The sequence below is a fragment of the Wyeomyia smithii genome, chromosome 2 (assembly GCF_029784165.1).
Source record: "Wyeomyia smithii strain HCP4-BCI-WySm-NY-G18 chromosome 2, ASM2978416v1, whole genome shotgun sequence".
NCBI classification, from domain to species: domain Eukaryota; kingdom Metazoa; phylum Arthropoda; class Insecta; order Diptera; family Culicidae; genus Wyeomyia; species Wyeomyia smithii.
The window spans coordinates 69,666,943-69,687,107 of record NC_073695.1 but is presented as its reverse complement, the minus strand read 5'-3'; the positions used below and the strand labels follow the sequence as shown (position 1 = coordinate 69,687,107).

Sequence of the window (20,165 nt, the reverse complement as noted above, 5' to 3'; positions counted from 1 at the left end):
TTTGAAAACCAAAAAAGTTACCTAAACATTGATTTGAACTTGAATAATCAGAAAACAAAATAAGTTAAAACTTAGAAAAAAAAATTTTTTTTCAGATTTTTCACAGTGTATATTTTATTTAAAAAGAAAAAAAATACCATCTACAACTTTGTCAGAGACACTATACCGATAGAATCAACCGTTTCGGCCCTAAAAATATTGTTTATCCTCAAAAAATTGTGGGCGATCTTACCCCGCTGGTGGGCGGGCTTACCCCGCATGAAAAAGATCTGCACATTTTCAATGAATTTTAAAAATTAAAAAAAAAGCTGGAAAATAAACAAAAATATTCCAGTTCTTATTTTTTAAATGCGGGTATTGAATAGAAGAACCTCTTAGCGAAGAAAAAATGAAATTGCAGCCGCAACTTTTTTTTCTATGAACAGAATTGCTTATGGGGGCGGTCTTACCCCGCTTACCCCTACCAAAAGTTCCACCCGAATTAAAGATGATCGCTTTACCAATGGCGTTTCCAATCGAGATTGATTTATTTTTGCTATTTTTGGTTTTGGAACTGAAGATCTTTTCTCAATTCTATTCCCAGTAATGAAAAATCAACGCTTCATCATGAAGACCTCGCTTACTTGCTTTGCCACATCGAACATTGCTCTTTATTATTAATTATATTTCATTTCGATTATAGCTTTCACATACAGCATGATGCTACACTCTAAGCCTGTCCTCTTTGTCGCGTTTCGCAATATTTGAGTTTTGTTGAATCCTCGCTTTTTTTCGGTTGGTCAAATAACATTAAACGTCTTGAATTTTAGACGGGTAAAATCATGCATTATTTATAGTAAAATATATGTACCCTATTGTAGTTCTGCTTTGTGCAAAAATCGTTTATTTCGTTCAAATACGTACTCATTTAAATGCCTGTCATTATCCACAAGATTTTATGACCATCTCCTACATATACACGCACAGCAAAGGAATGTTGATCTAGTTAATTTAATCATCATTCTTTCGATGGATTCAGATTGGTAAAAATTTTCAAGTTCCGAGAACCATCATAAATTCGATTTTTTAAAACATATTAATTAGAGGTTAAAAAAATCAAATAAAAACTTGAACGATAATACATACACAACAGTTGCCTATTCGCTTCAGAGAAGAAAAAAAAGTTCAAACCCAACAAAAGATCAGTGTTACAGCCATATTCAGATGATGGATACAAAACAATGCGTTTTGAACTACACTATCATGAAGAACCAAACAAGAATAGCTCTTTTGATTTCTGATTATATCAGAACGGAGCGGAAAACGTCAACACATATATTTTTCTCACGCCAAACAAATATAATTGTGTAGAAAAATTATTAGCTTACATCCAATGTCGACGAACGGCATTTTCCCTGCTTTTTTATCATTATTACGCCGAATAAATGTATTTACTTTTTCGACAATAGGTAACCTTTCTATTGCAATATTTTACCAAATAAAAGCCATTCTAAGTATAAGCAACTTGTCGATCATCGTCAAACTTGGTAACTTCTCGTGGTTACTTTTTTTCGTGTTGTCCTCCGGAACTGCTGTTCTATGTTGTGTTTGGTTCGCAATGCAATCCTACAGTCCTACACGGGTATTATATACTACAACTACAATGCGTCGTCCTAAGCTTACTTTCTAGCTTACAGACTATGAGCTTACATTATATTAGACGGTTTATTTCACTAAATTTTCCTTGAATATTTCATTAGTAATCACAAATCACATGTTTACCTTGCGTTATAGGGTCACATGCAAGCTTAAGTTAAAACCACTTTATGCAAGTACACTATTCTTATTGGTTTTCTGATTTATTATTTCAACTGTTTTAGGCGTAAAAAAGCAATTAGAAAGCATTTACTCGATTGAGTTTTCGTTTGGTCAACGGCAGATGAATGGAATTTATTATCAAGTCTTGTCGGTTTCATCAATCGTGCATTATGCAACTGATTGCATACAAATGGAACACCTCCAGAGAGCGTGCGAGTTCAGTGTCTTTATATAAAGCTTTTTGACAGAAGCTTGCTGATGGTTTTAACCGTCTCTTTTTTCCGTTGCAAGTGGAGATCATAAATCTAGGTTATTATGATTTATTCCACAAGAGCGCTGTTTCAATACGAATTACCTGCTTCGTATAAAGATGCTACAAAAAGCAATAATAAAAAATTTACAATTACTAGCTTTCGAAAAAAGTGGAATGATACAATTTGCTGGTAGATTCCCATCTAGTGCTTCAGCTGCAGCTGCAATCGCTTCACCTCGGTTTCTAGCTCGCGGACACGTTTCTCTGAATTGTTTAGCGATTTCCGGAGACTTTTGATTTCTTCTGTTTGCTTGCTGAATGCTTTTCTTAACTGAAAAGATATCATAATAAATCGTCAGATCGGGAACGATGACTACGATGTACAATCATACAATCTAATTTGAATATATTATACTTCTCAAAAACATAGTAGATTGCCCAAAAAATACTCACCTCATTCTCCGAGTTCAGCAGGTTGATATTTTCCAGCGAACTGTTGCGGGAACTGTTTCTCGAATTACTCAGTAGATTATTCTGCAGATTGGTGATATCCTTATGGTTCGCCGTCTGATGCTGTCCAAAAATTGCCTGCAACTGGTGGAACTTTGTACTTTGGTTAGTCGACGTTTTCTGGCTTTTCTCGATTATCTAGAAATAAAACCATTTTCAATAGCGTGTGTAAAAGTCTTGATCCAAACAACAAAACTACCGTTTGCGGTCTGTAGTCTGGTATGGTTGGCTGTGATAGGAATGCAAATTTTTTTGTATTGTTATCCAGCTTCCTGTTATCGATTTCATTCTCCTTGTTGCTCTTTCCGTTGACTTGTGAGCCCACGCTTCCGCCGTTCGTATAATTGCCACCATTCACGGTGGTACCATTAGTAGTGTTATTGTGTGTTCCATTGTGGTTACCAAGATGATTGTTAAGAACGTTGTGCTTTTGGTGTTGAATAGTTATACTGTTTCTGTTTTCTGTACGGTTTTTCTGGGTAACCACTTCCACAATTGATTCGCCTGTGAAAAAAAAAAAATTACATATTTAACACCCAAAAATGCTATAATAACTCACCCGTCTTCATAGACCTCAGTATCGGCTGTACATTGCGCCCTTGGAACCATTCTTTAGCAGCGATTGCTGGTATATTAGCTAAGGTATCGGGATATAGATCACTCTGAAACAATGTCGATTTGCGAGGAACAATCATTGAGATTGGCTCGCAAATATTTCCTGTAGCGTGCAATTTGTAGAATCGAAAAACTTCACACTGAGTCACATTTACACCTCGTTTTGGCATAAAACCCAAAGCTTTCTGTGGTTGCCCCGAAAGAAACTGGTTTAAATAATACACATATGGTGCTTCATCGACCACCTCATAATACCGTATGTTTCCGTCTCCTTTGCCAGCGAGATAAATCATCTTGGTGTCGTGGTCAAAATATGGCGTGACCACTCCACTCGAGCTATCGATTACCTCCTGTGCTAGTGGCTTCTTCAAATCGTGTTGATTCCATACAGCATACTGCCGATCGGAATGTCGCGAAAATCCAGTCGTCAAGATGCGGTTGTTGTCCAAGAAAACCGCTTTCGAGCACTTTGTGCCCATATGACAAACACCTTCCTAAAATGAACACAATGTATGTTATTCATCGATAGTTCATGCGATTGATCTACATTATCGACAATCCAAAAATAAACATCCAACCTCGCTGCTTGCATGCAATAACTATGGAAACGAAAAGGGAAAGACAATTACCGAAACTACAATTCCACTGCGGGGCTCAATGATGCGTAATTTTTTATCTTTGGAAGTCGTCGCAATCAGTGATCCGTCACGATTGATAGTCAAACTGTAGATCATATCTACGTGACAACTAATTACGTTAAGTAGTGGTTTGTCGGAATTACCGATATCCCACAAACATATCAGATGATCGAACCCAGCACTGATTAACACGTTAGATGCAGTCGGATGCCACTCGATGTGCATAACCTTACGCTTATGACCCGCCAGATCGACTGTGCATTCGCTGAGATTGCTTGTTAAACCACCTTCTGGGATTTTCCATACTTTGATCTACAAATATATGAGATTTTATTTTCAAGTAATAAGGAAACACGATTTATTTCACTTATACTGACAGTGCAATCATCCGAAGCCGATGCAATCATATTATCATCGAAGGGATTCCATTTGAGATCTAGTATTTGTCCAGTATGGCCTATCACCTTGCAGCACTGAAAGTCAATACGTCCGGTTTGGTTGATTGGAATGACCACAAATGTGGTATCGGCGACAATTGCCAGGAATGTGGGATTGACAGCACAGAAATTTCCATCGTTGCCGCTCCGAACCACGCTGATGTCGGTGTAGCAACATTCCTTCCGCGTTGGCAGGCCGTATACATGGCGGAATTTGGATGGACGTACTCCGCGGAACCACAACTGTGGAAGGATATTTGAAAGTGACAACGAATATATTAGGTGGGCTGTAGCAAACAATGTTGCAAAGAAATACACTTTTTAGTTGTTTTCAAATAACGAAATATTATACCAGAACTCACGCTTTGATGTATAAGATAAACGATCGAAAACCACAAACTATCGATTCATAATTTATCGCTTCGCTGCGGTTTCTGTAAATGACACTACAAATTGACACTACCTTAACTAGAATGAAATTGATCACCTTCCTATACTTTATAAAAAGTAACGCAATTTACAAACTATTTGAATTTACTAGTTTTCTACAATATTTCTTGTACTTATGCTAATGCAATAATACAGGGTGTTAGGGAGCTGACTTAAATTTCTTCAAAGGGTGATACTTTAAAATGCATAAAGTATGGTTTGCTACTATTTGCAACCTTCCGAGATATTTGGACTCAAAATATGGCTATTTTCAACGAAAAACTGGAAATATCTTGACAACAAATGAAAATATCAAAGCAGTTTATTTAACAAAAATGCGCGGCTTTACAGAAAAACAGAAAAAGTTATGAACAAGAAACTCATTTTGAGGGGTGTTCCTTAAAAATGTTATTTTGTCATGTCCAACGTACAGATGGAAGATTATAGAGTTCAGCAATATTTTTTCTTATAGATTTTTCTACAACTTTGCTAAAGAAGGCAATCTGGTATTTTAAAAATTAGAAAAAATAATTTTATATCACACTGTTAGAGGGATTGATCAAGAAACGTCAACAGAAAGGCCTTGTTTTATGAAATAAACTTGCTGAAGACGCTGGATACATAAAATCAATGTTTCACCATCAAATCTAAAAAAACGATCAATATTTTTCGATTTTAGACCACTGTGTGTTGTTGTGCACCTTTTTCACCTATGATATTTCTTTAATGTGTTCATAATGGCGCACAATCCATCAAACATAACGACATTTGTGTCTTTGTGATAGCTTTGGCAAGTGTGAATGTGGGTCCCACAAAAGTTGAAACCAAAGGACGTCGAACAGGTTTAGCCATCTGTAAATAGCTGAACCAACAGCAATCATGTAAGGAATTTTTGCATCGAATAGTAGGGCCCTTACAAATGTTATTTTTGTTCTATGTCACCCTACTCCCTTCAAAAATGTATCCAAATAAACAATAATAATAATTTGTTAATTTTTACCATTCATTTTCATGAAAGTTGTAAATGTCGTGGCTTGAAAACAATTTTTTTGTGGTAACGTCTGCCGAGGTGACAATAGGCCACGGGGGTGAGATTGAGCCAAAACGGGAAATGTTTGTAAGTACAATTACTTAAGATATTTAGAATATATTAGTGAACTGTTTTACCTAAACAATGTTTAAACGTACAGGGTGAAAAACACGCGCAAATAACGTTACCAAAAAATAACGCATGGGTCAAGAAATCACATCAACTTACTGCTCAGATGGTACGTTAGGATGTCGTCTTTAATGTGTTGAGAAAATATGATGTATTAAATTTGTCTTAAGGGGTTATATACCTTTTCAGTTTTCAAAAAACCGAAAAAAAATTATTGCATTATCTTCAAATACAACATCTTGAGAACATTTTCACAAATTTTCATAGAGATCTGAGCAATAGGAAGAAAGTTAGAGCGATTTGCAGCGCGCCTCGCCACGGCCGCATAAGCTAAACTTGGAACTTTACACGCGATTATCTCGGAATAGTGTTTTCCGAAAAATGACTGCCGTGATCCTGATTGCGGGAAAACTACTGAACCGATTTCCTTCACCTTTTTCTTTTAATTTTCGTTATTAACCTCGCCGGTCCTTGAACGATCGCTTTTTGAAACATACAGTTACATTTTGCCGCAAAAAAATTTTTAATGCAATTTTTAGCGCTAAAAACGTGCATTTTTTGGGAAAAACGTTCCCGTTTGCACTGAAAACAAAATACTCATAAAAGCGATCGTTCAAGCACCCGGCACACTTCTAAACTAATGAAATAATATGAGTTTTTTGATTTCGGTTGACCCGCTGAGTCTCTATCGGGATCACTGCAAGCCTCTGCAAAAAAAGCGTTTCGGGGAAACGGTCATTACTCCAGTAATAATTAGTATATCTAAAAATCAACCGTATTTTGTTGTTGTTGATAAACTGTACTTTCAGAAAAATATCGCTTTGATGCCATGAAAATGGTGCTATGCACTTAAAAATAAATTCAAACTTCCCTTATTTTTCTCGACTAAAAAAGTATATAACCCCTTAATTCACGAAATAATGTTTTTCTTAACTATACATTTTTTGAGCGCTTCTGAGGTGAGATTGTGCCAAGTTATAATTATTGGAAAGCGGAATTCACCTTCACATCAAAACTAGAGTAGGTGTTATAGCTATAGTTTTATTTAAAATATTAATGACTAAAAGCGAGAATTGTAGGCCAACAGTATCCAGATGGAAAACTGCAATGACTGATATTATCTAAATAAACTGATGATTTTCAAAGAAAAGGAGAAGTGTGGTGGTTACGTGTCCAGTGGCTTTGAAATCTCCAATGGATTGTACATTTGTGAATGACAAATAATAATTGAAAAGAGGTCTTTTGAGGGTTTATGCTCCAACGTTTTCCCTTTCTGCAAAACCTGGAGATGCCACTATGTGTATAGGGTCTATCTATAAACCCCGCTCATTACTGGTTATTCCAGATATCACCCTACTCTTCGAATTGATCCAGTCATACGTTTTTTTTATAATTTGTATTAAAGGTAGTTTCTGGTCAACTTCCTGCAGCCCCTTACTAGTCCACGTAGTTTTTGATCGACCCTATACTTACTATTTCATAATGTTATTCATGTTTATTATTCATAACTTAAACTCAACTTTTTGTTTTTTGGCACAATGTCATTCCATAGAAGGGGAAATGATGTCGAAGCTTGCTGATTACAAGATCTCCAATTTGGAACAGTTTAAAGCGGTTATCCAGAAAATCTATGAAATCCGTGTGTGCTGCCTGCGGCACCTTCAAAAAGCGTTTGAAGTTGGTAAAGCTAGCTAAGAGAGAGGTTTGGAAAATAATGTTTTGGAAAATCTACTGTAGATATTCACAATGACAAGTACTTTTAATAAAAAAATGCTTAGAAAATAAATGTGTGATATTTACATATCATTATGGAATTTTAAAATTGTATCCGAATTATTTTAACACGGTGTAAGGATCGAACCAACAAAAGGAGTTGTAGAACCAGGCTTCGTGTTTCAAAATGGTGAAAACTTGTTGAAAAATGCTAAATGCCAGCCGCCATATCAGACACCTTGCTTCGCGTTGTTAGCCGACGGCCCGTTTACGTCTTGAACAGCCTTCCTTCAGTCATCTTGTACATCAGCAGATCGTACATCTTCTTCCACCGCACACATCCACCAAGTGCAAGGCCTACCACGGAGTCGACGGCCTCTTCCTTGATCGCTGCTTAAGATAGTTTTGGCGGCTCTCTCGTCAGGCATTCTGGCTACATGTCCAGCCCACTGAAGGCTACCACGCTGTATTACCTTTACTATATCAGGATGGTTGTATATCAGGTACAAATCGTAATTCATGCACCTGCGCTATACTTCATCTTCCTATTTATCGCCAAGTATCGATCGCAAAACATTACGCTCTAAAACTCGTCGATCAGCTTCTTTAGGCGTCCATGTTTCATGTTCGTGAAGGGCCACCGGGAGGATCAGCGTTCTATACAGTGCTAATTTTGTGTGAGTTTGCAAACTACGGGACCTTAGCAGGTTATGTAGTTTGTAGAAGGCTCTGTTCGCAGTTGCAGCTCGTTGTTTTACTTCACGGCTTATATCGTTGTCACGTCACAAACTTACCAAGATATACGAAATCACCAACCACTTCAAATCGTTCACCATCAATCCTTTCAGCACCAATACCACCGGAACTTCTATGCGACCTTCCAGCTACCATGTAGTTTGTTTTGGCAAAGTTAATGATAAGTCATTGGGAATCACCGCTCCCTCTTCTCGGTTCTACCGTCGATACCGATGAAATAAACGCCGTTCGCAAAACCATGGAGCATGATAGATTTCGTGATAACCGTACCGTTTCTTTGTATCGAATCGTTTTCTTCGTACTGCACCTTCAAGGGCGATGATGAACAATAAGTTATAGGGCGCATACCCCTGCTTCAGTCCATCTGACGCTACGAACGCGATTAATAGCTCGCCAGCTATTCGCACGCATGATTTAGATTCCTCCAGCGTCGTACGACTCAGCTAAGTTAGTTTCGTCGGGAAATTGTATTCTAGCATAGTCTGCCACAGCTCTTTTTTATTCACTGAGTCGTATGCCGCCCTAAAATCGACAAGATGGTGAATCTGCAAGTTATACTTCCGAAACTTATCGGGGATCTGTGGCAGGGTGGACATTTAATTCATCCCTGAAACGCCCCTGTCGATAACCAGGCTGATATTCGCCGACGAAGGATTCCGTTAACGGATTCAATCTAAAGAAAAGGATACGGGAGAGCACTTTGTATGCGGAGTTGAGCAACGTAGTGCTCGATAGTTGCAACAATCCAGTCGATGACCCTTTTTGTAGATTGGGCATATAAGGCCTTCTTACAAGTCGTTCAGCATTTACTCATCCGCCCAGATGATCTGGTGGTTCGCATGGTACAGCCGCTTGCTTCCCACTTTCAGAAGTTCGGCCCGGATACCATCCTTCCCAGCGACCATGCCGTTTTCAGCTCACTAATCACCTTTTTAACCTTCTCCTGTGTTGGTGGCTTGTTCGTCGTTAATAATCTTCATTATGTTCCTGTGTTGCTCATCTTGCTCCCCACTATTCAATAGCACCTGAAAGTTCTATTTTTCCCTGGTTGCAATCGTCGGTTTATCCGTAAGCAGGTTGTCGTCCTTATCATTACAAATCATCGGCACTGGAAAATTTCGGCTTCTGACTCTGTTGATTGATCCATAGAAGTCCCGTACGTCGTTTCTAGCTAAGTTGCCTTCTGCGCTGGCGAGCACCTGCTCATCGTACTCGCACTTCTTCATGGTGAACTCTATTTTTGGCAGCTCTTGCCTCCCTGTATCTCTCTCTGTTCTGACGCGTAGTCGCAGTAAGCAAGCGGCTTCTGGCACGTCCGTCGCTCTCTGTCATTCAGCACCACCTCTCTCGCAGTTATTTCAATGACACTGTGAATACTACTCCACAGCCCATTCATGCACGCAGCTGTGTCTTCATGTTAGCGACGGCGTACAACGGCGTCTGACCCGGAACGAGCGGCTGAATCATATTAGACATCGCTTCATCTTCATTTTCATTTATTGCGGTCCATAGAGCCATGTTAGGACACCACTTCGACAACTTTGAAAATAACAATAAATAAATAATGCACTCATTAAACCAAAAAGCGAAGAAATCTTTGACGTGATAACCGTTCTTTACCCGAAAGATGGCAAAAACTAGTGAAAAACGACCAGGGTGGCGAAAAAGTTTTTAAAGTTAAATTCCTTGATAGATTTTGCCTGATATTCCTTGAAATATAACATTATTTTCCCTGATATTTTATTAGCATTCAGCACTAAAAAGTGCAATGTAACTAAACGCAATCAAGTCTGTAAATTTTCACTCACGATCATTTTTTTCGTTAGCTGATATCTCACTTAAAAAGCACATTTTTCAACTTTTCCTTGTATAAAGAACTTGAAGTCCTCAAGTAGTACTATAACATTGTCGAAGAGAGTATTGCACTCACACACCGGAGCCATGAGAGCACATTTAAGAAAATTAGCGCGATCGCAGCTTCGGTGTTTGAGTATGAGGAATACTCTCTTTGGCAATGTAGTAGTACTTATGCTACAAAAATCAGTTTTTGCGCTAAACAGTTGTTCAAAAAAGAATCGCGTCTCGGATAAAATTTTTTTTCTTGAATATTTCCCAGTTTACCCTGATTACCCTGATTTCCCTGATATTCCCTGATCGAAAAATTATATTCCCTGACTTTCCAGATTTCTCCAGGTTTTCGCCACCCTGAACGATGGACAATCTTCGAGTAATTTCATAAAAAAATCATCAAATATTGTAATACAAAACGCTGTCAATTGATTCCAGTCCTCAGTAAGATATTATTGATCAAACTGGATTGCTTTACTCTAACAATACAAAACACTTGATTAATAATGTTTAAAATGAGCTCTGACAAATAGAAATCCCGAGAGAAAATTTCGTACGAAATAACAAATATTTCTTTGTGGAATCATTATAACAATAGGAAAAGGAACTATACCTGTGAGTTTGTCATACTGTCTACTTCACAATCGTCGTTATCGCTGCCCACGTGCTGTTCCGGATCGCTTAAGCTGTAACCGCCGCTTGCACCACCAGTTTCCAGCAGCGCGTTCCACTTCTCGGCAAACTCGCTGCGGACTTCTTCAAACTAATAGGAACACGACACCAGTGGTACGGTTTAATACATGAATCACACGTTAATCATTCACAACATCAAATAAAAATAATAACACATAACATAACCAGCAAGCAATAAAACTTTAGGAACCGACTCTTTCTCGCTCTATTTAGATAAGTGTTATTATTTTCACAATATGCTAAACAATTTTCAATTTCACAGAACATGCCCTTGACTAGTTATATAGAGGTGTATCATCAAGATACAATGACTTCCGCTGTCAACGGGGTAACGAAAGAGCAAGTGAAAATTACGGAAAGCTCCCAGCAGTAGTATACCAATTACTATTGTCTGTCGACAAATTTCATGGTCAATTTTCGCACAACCAATTTTTCATGCTTTCTTCTCACAGGGGGGAGTTTCAATGCCACCAAGCGTCGAACCAAATCGCAATTGCTGTGAGGTCAGCACGAGTGTCGTAGTTGCTTGCCGCTCGACGTACCTATCGTCGTGTTTCACTCGCGCGGTACCCAAGTCAGTCAAACTAAAGCCCCGTTCAGCCGCAGCGAAAAGAGAGACTTTGTGATTGATGATTGTCGCGAGCGTAACAGATGCAGTTATTCAAAAGTGTAATTCATGATCACCGCTGGATATTGCTATTCGGCACTCGATGTTTGTTCCATAACGGGTTTTGTTTTGTATCGCCCGTGAAAACCATGCGATTCAACTTAGTCACAGCTTCGCTGGATGCAAGGTGAGATTATGGCCCACGGATGGCTATCCAAAGTGCCAACTGAAAAGCGAAGCAGCAAACCATCGATAATGTACTGACAGGTCTGTGAAAAAATAGGAAACCGAAAAACAAAGGAATTAAACATATATATAACAAAAAAATTATTTACAACTAAAACAGACCTAAAATAATTAAAAAAAGCAATAAATTAATCATCATATTAAAGGTACTAGAGATATATCAAGACACGTTAACACAAACATGAATTAACACAAACATAATTATTATACAAAACCAAATAGTTTTCGAAACAGGTAATTAATCTATGTTGAATCGAACAGCCTTAGTGGGACCATTTTATCAAATGGCACCCAACCGAAAAATGCAAATATGTTAGAGATAACTTACACAGCTGCCACATTAAATAGTGGAACCAACCGCGATAAATCTCATACTTGCTTTGTTCAAAGAAATTGAAATAACAAATTAATGGCCAGTGATGGTGTAATAGTAAATAACACTGTTTTTTTATAAACAACAATCAAGGCATATGTTTAGTATGCTATTATTTATCAAATTATGTCACATTTTACAAGCACCTGCCTCATGTTGGATACAGTATATCAACTGAAAGTAAAAAATAAATTCGCAATCATATCGTGGAAACGGAAGCGCTTCAAATGTCAACTATATTCATTCAAACTCGGCCTATAAAACCTGATAGCAGAGCAGGGTGAAGCTGAACGTAAGCAAAGAAAATCAGGAAATTAATCGATTCCTCCACAACAGAAGAGATAAAAAACAAACACTCTTGGCAGGCGGAATCGCGGAATCGCCATCGTCGCGGATCAATTTCCTGGCAGGGCAAAGCCATCACGGCTTGGTTTATCTTTGCCGCATGGTGGAATCAGTGGACTAGAAGACAGGCTCCGCGCCTCCTGCTAGCTAATAAAGAGCAGTGAAAGTCGTCAAGCAGGCCTCCGCAGTCGTCATCCGCATTATCGTGGCCACGACGGCCAAGACCCAGGCCACGTCGTCCGCCGCCATACTCGAAGACTTATCAGCTTGTTCGAGATACTTGTTTTCTTGTTCCTGAAATGATACCGGGTGTTTTTATTTTTTGCTTGAAACGTTGCGTTGGTACGAGCCAAAGATTCAAATGTTAGCTCAAAAGAGGTTTAATTTCAACTACAAAATACGTCATAAGCTATCTCTACATGAAAAATTCTTAAAACCAAATGCGGAGCTATTGAATGAAGTTTGCTCTCAGATAAACCCTCAACTATAAACTATATTTATGCTAGAGGTGTTTCATCATAGACTAGTTATATTTATCGGAAAACTGCGCTAGAGCGCTTAGAAACACATCGAACGTACAATTATCTCAAAAATAATAGATAAATTTCGATTGCCTTTTGAAAAACATTATCTAACATTTTCTCTACCTTGTCTTCCCCCTAAAATACAGCTGTCTGCTTAAACTGGCTGGTACATTCCAAACAGGCAGTGTTACCTCTCACTTCTTTTTGCAAGCAGATAGTTCGAGTTTCATGGCGTTATTTTTTACAAGCATTTCTCAGCGATACGGTTCACGACCACGACCTGTCGGTGCACTGTCTTACCGTGCCCAGCATGGGATGCACACACTTCCTATAATCGATTGATAGCAGCAAACAGCCTGTTTTGCGAAAACAAGTGGAAACATTATAAGCTATCACGTTTTCGACTGATTCATACTTTTATCATGCTCCTTTTATTAATGCCAATCAATGGATAACGGATCATTAACAGCGCATGCCGATCTGATAATGATATCGTTTCTATAGGGTGTTGAAGTGTATGGTGACTTCAGCCAAGTACAACAAAATCCAGTGCCAGTTTTATTCAAGTTTATGAAGGTTAACACTTATAACCTGTTTTTTTTATGGCATTTAAAAAAACAAAAGCCTAAAACTTCATTCAATCCTATTATAAATGTTATAATTACTTTTCAACCTTCGTTAAAATTTAAAAAAATTTATAACTCGTAAAATTGGCTAACAGAACTATACAACTCCGTTGAACCAGTTCTACCGAACTTTGTGAAGCTTGAAAGCGGAGTAGGCAGTGTGACTTTACACTCGCATCCAAGTGAGTTTTAAAACTTGCATGCACATCTTTTTCTCGGGTACACAGAAACCATACTAACAGTGCAGTACGCTCGAGTTGCGTTTGAATTTGAATCCAGCGTAACAATTCATATCTGAATATCTGAATTGTCCTTTGAAAGCATGATTTCAATCTGAAAACATTACCCATCACATCAATCGCCTGCATCATTGCATGCATTAAAACTCAATCGATCAGAGGGTGCGGTGTAAGTAAAACTCAAACTATTGAGAATAAGCGGATTCAAGTTGAACTCAAACCTGGAAAAACTTACTCAGTACTGTTTTGCATGAGTTTATGCCAACATTGTTTAAAACCAATTGCGCGTTTATCGCAAAATCTTATGTTTAAAATTTCAATCAACTCAGCTAAGAGTTATAGGATCACAGTTGGCATTAGTTATCGGAATAGGTTTATTCGTTAACACCAGCTTTCACCGAAGCAAACGCGTCGTTGGTCGATCATTTATACTACAATATAAATACGAAATGTGGCGTTTCGTTAGTAATCTGAACAAATAGGAAGAGTACATAGAAAGCTTTGATTTGAGCACTCTTAAAAAACTTAGTTGAGGTAATTTGATGTAATGGTGTTTATTGAAATTGATATGAATCCCTATGTTCTCATTCCATTTCAGTGACCAAACAGTGATTGAATGAACAGAAGCATTTAAAAATTGAATAACAGCTTAAACCAAACACAACAGCCCTATTATCTAATTATTTGAAATTATTGATCCACTTTCTCGCATATGAATCCTTGGTTGAATCAAAATATTGTTGGCAACTAGCACGAGCGGAACGATAAAGTCCTATTTAGTCACCGATTCTTGTTCCGCTGGTTAGAACATACAACCATCATACGGAAAACCCGGTCGGAGCCTCGTTCTAAATAAAAATGAATATAATGTCGCAAATGTCGCACTGTGTGTCATCGCTTGCCCCATATAAAGCTGGCAGTCACGTTCGGGTTAGTAAAGGCAGCCTGTTATGGCATTTGGTTATACTCAGCACCAAGAAAGCATACCGAAGACGAATGACTTGGCTGGTACTGTGGCAGGGCCAGTGATTTTAATACAAATTATTTTTTTCTGTTCCGAGAGAAACAATTTTAACGCTTCTAGTATTCTAAAAAATAATAAGATGGTATCGGTTTTACCTGCAATGTCGATTTTATTATCGAGACCAAAAATACTATACCTGACCTGCAAAAAAACTTAATATCATGAATGAGGCTTAAGCTTGAAAACTTCCTAATCCTCTTAAAATCAAAATGAAAGTGAAATTATTGTGAATATATATATATATATATATATATATATATATATATATATATATATATATATATATATATATATATATATAAGTTAAAGACGGAACATCCTCAACACCAGTTGTCACTGAATCTAAGCGACCAGAAACCAAGCCACGCGCAAACAACCAGACAGCACAGTCAGCAGGATTGGAGCCCGGAGCCAACAAAGTATTCAACGTGGAACTCGGATTGACGTCGCCAAGTGCTGCATCGTCGTTAGGTCTTAGGTCAGCAGATTTTAGGACAGCAGGTAGGGCAGTCAGGCCTCTGTAAGATAGTCTTTAATCAGTCTCAAGTGAAGTGTGACCGAGTACGGTCAAATAAAAGTTTTTAAAAACTAAATTAAACCAAATGATCTTTTAAGTGGCGCAGTCGGCGCGGATTGTGATTCGATTTAGAAACCGCAGTTAGTGCATCCACGAGGGAATATCGTGAGATTCGCGTTTTTAATCACAATCAAAATCCGCTAACCTAAATAAGTTCCCCGCGAACGAATATCGTGGACCAAACATAGAAAACCGTAAGTACCTTAGTCTATATTAATACTAATAGGACGAATAATAGCTTTCTGGAAAAAAATAAAAGCATTATTTCGATCCGACACAAAATAAACACTACTAATTCAGAGAGACAAGCCCGCACCCGTCGTAAGCGAGTCTCTGAATATCACAAAAAGCAATCAAACTAACATAAAAAATACAAGCAAATAAATAAAAATATAGTGAACCAATAATTTTAAATAACCTAGTGAAGTTTAATTTATTGAGAAGCGAATATCAATTATCATTCTCAAAAAGTGTTAAAATAATTTTAAATCTTCGAATAATCTTATCAAAACGTATAATATTAAACAAAATGGCTCAATACGACGGCAACAGAGACCTCGTCGCTGCCGAGAATGAAATGCTAAAAGCTCAAATAACAGAGCAAACCATGCAGCTACAACAACTTTTGTTGCAGCTTAGTGAAAAAGAAGAACAGATCTCCGATCTGCAACTTCACACTAGAGAACACCCTAGAGATCCGAGCGAGAGTTCTACTTCTCGTATCGATCTGATTTTAAAGTCGATGCAAACACCACAGATACTCAGAGACATTCCTTGCTTCACAGGTGATGTTGTGAAACTAAATAGTTTTATTAAAGCAATCGACAATATTATACCGGCGTTCAGACAAGTGGAGAATACACCCACTTATGATGTCTGGATGCAAGCAGTTCGTGGAAAAATAACTGGAGATGCCGATGCAGTTTTGGAACTGTATGGCACCGAAATAAACTGGGAGGAGATTAAAAGCACTCTCATCACACATTTTGGCGATAAGAGAGATGAATCGTCTCTCACAAAAGATCTTCTAAAAATAAAACAAGTTGGCACTGCTGAAGAATTATACGGAAATATATCTTACTATTTATCCTTATTAATTAACCTTCTCAATTTAAACGAGCAAAACCCGGATGTTAGAAAAGCTAAGAAAACGTTCTATCAAGAGTTAGGGTTGAAAGTTTTTCTGGGAGAACTGATGGATCCTCCAGGCCACATAATTCGGGCACAATCGCCGAAAAATCTAAAAGACGCATTAAGAATCTGTCTAGATGAAAATAATATTACGTACGGGAGGAATACACACCGTCCACCACCTATACCAATAAAACCCCCTCAAAACAAGTACCCACTTTTACCACCAAAACCATTTGTGCAACCAATGCCATTCCCAAAATTTCCACAACAACCCTATCAACAAAAACCCCCTCACCAATTATATCAGCCGAGATACCAACAACCACCATACCAACAAAAATTCCTACAACAACCAAAATTCCCACAACAGAGATTTCCACAACAACCAAAATTCCCCCAACAGCCATACCAACAGAAATTCCAAAATCCATACCAATCAAATTTTCCGCAACAACAAAATCCTTACCAACCGAAACCCTACTTCCAAAACTACCAGTTTAGGCAGCAACCCACAAACGCTCAAAATGTTTTCGCCCCAAGGCCGGCTTTCCAGCCAAAACCCGTGCCAATGGAAATCGATCAATCTATAAGATCGAGAGGAATCAATTACATGAATAGACCCAATTTCCATATAGAACACGAACCATTCGATTATAACAATTACCCACAGTACCCTTTTGATAACAATTACTATTACTACCCCGAACAATATTTCGAAAACGATCTCGCAGTACAGCCAACAGAATACGTTCAAGTTGATCAGACAAACGAGACACATGAGTCAACAGCAGAAAACGAGGAACGCGAGACGCAAGAAAATGACCAACAAAACGTCGACGACTTAAATTTTCAACTGGCGGACGGATCAGCGGGAACGACATAAATAATTTCATCCCATATATTACATTGAAAACGAACAAAGGCGATTTAAATCTCTTAATCGACTCAGGAAGTAATCGAAATTACCTATCTGAAAAACATGTCAATTTAGAAAATTGTAGACACACCACTCCCACTACGGTGAGAAATGTCAGAGGTTCACACATAATCAATAGGTTTGTAGAATTTAACCCTTTCCCAAAAATACCTAACACCACTAAGCAAACATTTCTGATTTTTGACTTCCATCCGTTCTTCGACGGGCTCATAGGGTATGAATCACTTAAGAACCTAAAAGCAGACATAATCACCTCGAGCAACAAATTGAAATTTCCCTACGGTGCAATAGAAATGAAGCGCAAGTACCCCGACGTTAAGTCAGTGTACCTAAATGCACATGAGACAAAATTTATAAATCTCCCAACTAATGTAACCGGAGATTTTTACGTCGAGAATAATGTTAGTATCACTTCAGATGTTTTCATCCTCTCCGGACTATACACAGCCGAGAATGGATACGTTAAAGCATTAATTTCAAATTATTCGAACGAATCGTGCAAAATAAATTTAAATTCTGGTATGCTTGAACCAGAAATAAATAATTTCGAAATTGGAACACCCGACATGTCCATGCATGGTTTACCCTTGAATAATAAATTGAGAGAGCAACTCAGAATTGACCATCTGAATGCTGAAGAAAAATCAAAACTTCTAAAAATCATATCACAGCACGAAGAAATATTTTTCATGGAAGGCAATAAACTTTCATTTACCAATGCTATAAAGCATTCAATTAAAACAAAAGATGACTTGCCAATACATACGAAGTCATATCGCTACCCTTTCTGCCATAGAGAGGAGGTTAAACGTCAAATTACCAAACTTTTAGAACAAGGGATTATTCGACATTCGAGTAGCCCTTGGACATCACCCGTATGGATAGTACCCAAGAAATTGGATGCTTCCGGCAAGCGGAAATGGCGGTTAGTAATCGACTACCGTAAACTGAATGAGAAAACGATTGACGATCGTTATCCCATTCCGAATATTACAGACATCCTAGACAAGTTAGGACGCTGTATGTACTTCACCACTCTAGATCTTGCATCTGGATTTCACCAGGTTGAAGTAGACGAAAGAGACATTCAGAAAACAGCCTTTAGTGTGGAAAACGGACACTATGAATTTCTAAGAATGCCTTTCGGTTTAAAAAATGCTCCTTCAACGTTTCAACGTGTGATGGACACCGTTCTTCGGGAGCATATTGGTGTCAGCTGCCTAGTATACATGGATGACATCATTGTTTTTTCAACAAGTTCGACAGAGCACATGGATAATTTGTCAAAAATATTTGCTACATTACAAAAGCACAACCTCAAAGTGCAACTAGATAAAAGCGAATTTTTACAAAGAGAAGTAGCTTTCTTAGGTCATATCGTGACTCAAGATGGAGTAAAACCCAACCCAGATAAAATCCAAATTATACAACAATGGCCTCTTCCTTCAAATGAAAAGGAACTACGCGGGTTTTTAGGAATACTGGGATACTACCGCAAATTTATCAGAGATTTTGCTAAAATTGCAAAACCTCTTACAAATGCGTTGAGAAAAGGCGAAGAGATTTCCCACTCGAAAGAATTCATCGACGCTTTTGAAAGATGCAAACGTATTCTTACTAGTAGCAATATTCTCCAATACCCCGATTTTGATAAAACATTTATTTTAACTACGGACGCTTCTAATTTTGCTATTGGCGCCGTACTCTCTCAAGGGCAGATAGGAAACGATAAACCCATAGCCTTTGCTTCAAGGACTCTTAACAAATCAGAAGAAAAGTATTCTGCAATAGAGAAAGAGTTACTTGCAGTAGTATGGGCGTGCAAATACTTCCGACCTTACCTTTACGGAAGGAAGTTTATCCTTTATACAGACCATAAACCTCTAACGTATGGTCTTAATTTAAAAGACACTAATAACAGGTTAGTTCATTGGCGTCTTTCATTAAGTGAATTCGATTATGAGATTCGTTACCGACCAGGCAAGCAAAATGTTGTTGCTGACAGCCTTTCACGAGTCAGAAACGAACTCAATGTTCATGAAAATTCATCATCCGATGATGCAACTGTGCATTCCGCGGACACAGATGATTCAGAATTTATTAGTTGCACCGAACACCCTTTAAATGTATTCAGCAACCAAATTGTTCTAAAAATTGGACCGGACGAACCGGATAATTACGAACAGATTTTTCCGAGAGTATACCGAAGAACAATCACCAGACTTGTTTTCGGTGTACCTATAATTTTTCGCATTTTCAAAGAATACATGGACCTAAAACGGACCAATTGTATTTTTTGTCCTGAACAGTTAATGGGTATAATTCAAACTACCTATAAAAATCATTTCAATAGAGCGAAAACTTTCAAAATATTTATCACACAAAAAATGTTGATCGATCTCCGAACGCCCGAGGAGCAAAATCTGATTATTGAACAAATGCACGACCGTTCACACAGAGGTGTCTGGGAGAACCACCAGCAAATCTCAAGAAGATTCTACTTTCCAAAGCTAAAAACAGCGATCCAAAGGTACATAAAATTATGCGCAACATGTCAGCAGAACAAGTACGATAGACACCCGTACAAAATAGCATTAGGCTCAACACCAAACCCAAATAGACCCCTAGACATAGTTCACATAGATATCTTCATTGCCGAAAAGGTAACATTTTTATCAGCCTTAG

General features: G+C 38.0%; 1 protein-coding gene across 15 annotated transcripts in view; it reads right to left on the bottom strand.

Moving 5' to 3' along the window:
• Positions 1–600: 600 nt before the first annotated feature.
• The window catches only part of LOC129720696 (coronin-1C-like), a 71,366-nt gene continuing 51,801 nt past the window's right edge, over positions 601–20,165 (bottom strand). For 6 of the 15 annotated variants that reach the window (XM_055672271.1, XM_055672272.1, XM_055672274.1 and 3 more), the window contains exons 3-8: positions 4,191–4,493; positions 3,805–4,125; positions 3,120–3,669; positions 2,760–3,064; positions 2,504–2,698; positions 601–2,381 (exon numbers count right to left, since the gene is read on the bottom strand). In XM_055672271.1, coding sequence (XP_055528246.1) covers positions 2,253–2,381; positions 2,504–2,698; positions 2,760–3,064; positions 3,120–3,669; positions 3,805–4,125; positions 4,191–4,493 — 1,803 coding nt within the window. In that variant the 3' untranslated portion in view covers positions 601–2,252. Of the gene's footprint in view, positions 2,382–2,503; positions 2,699–2,759; positions 3,065–3,119; positions 3,670–3,804; positions 4,126–4,190; positions 4,494–10,768; positions 11,725–20,165 lie in introns of all 15 variants that reach the window. The other 9 variants (XM_055672281.1, XM_055672285.1, XM_055672276.1 and 6 more) reach the window with 2 other exon arrangements.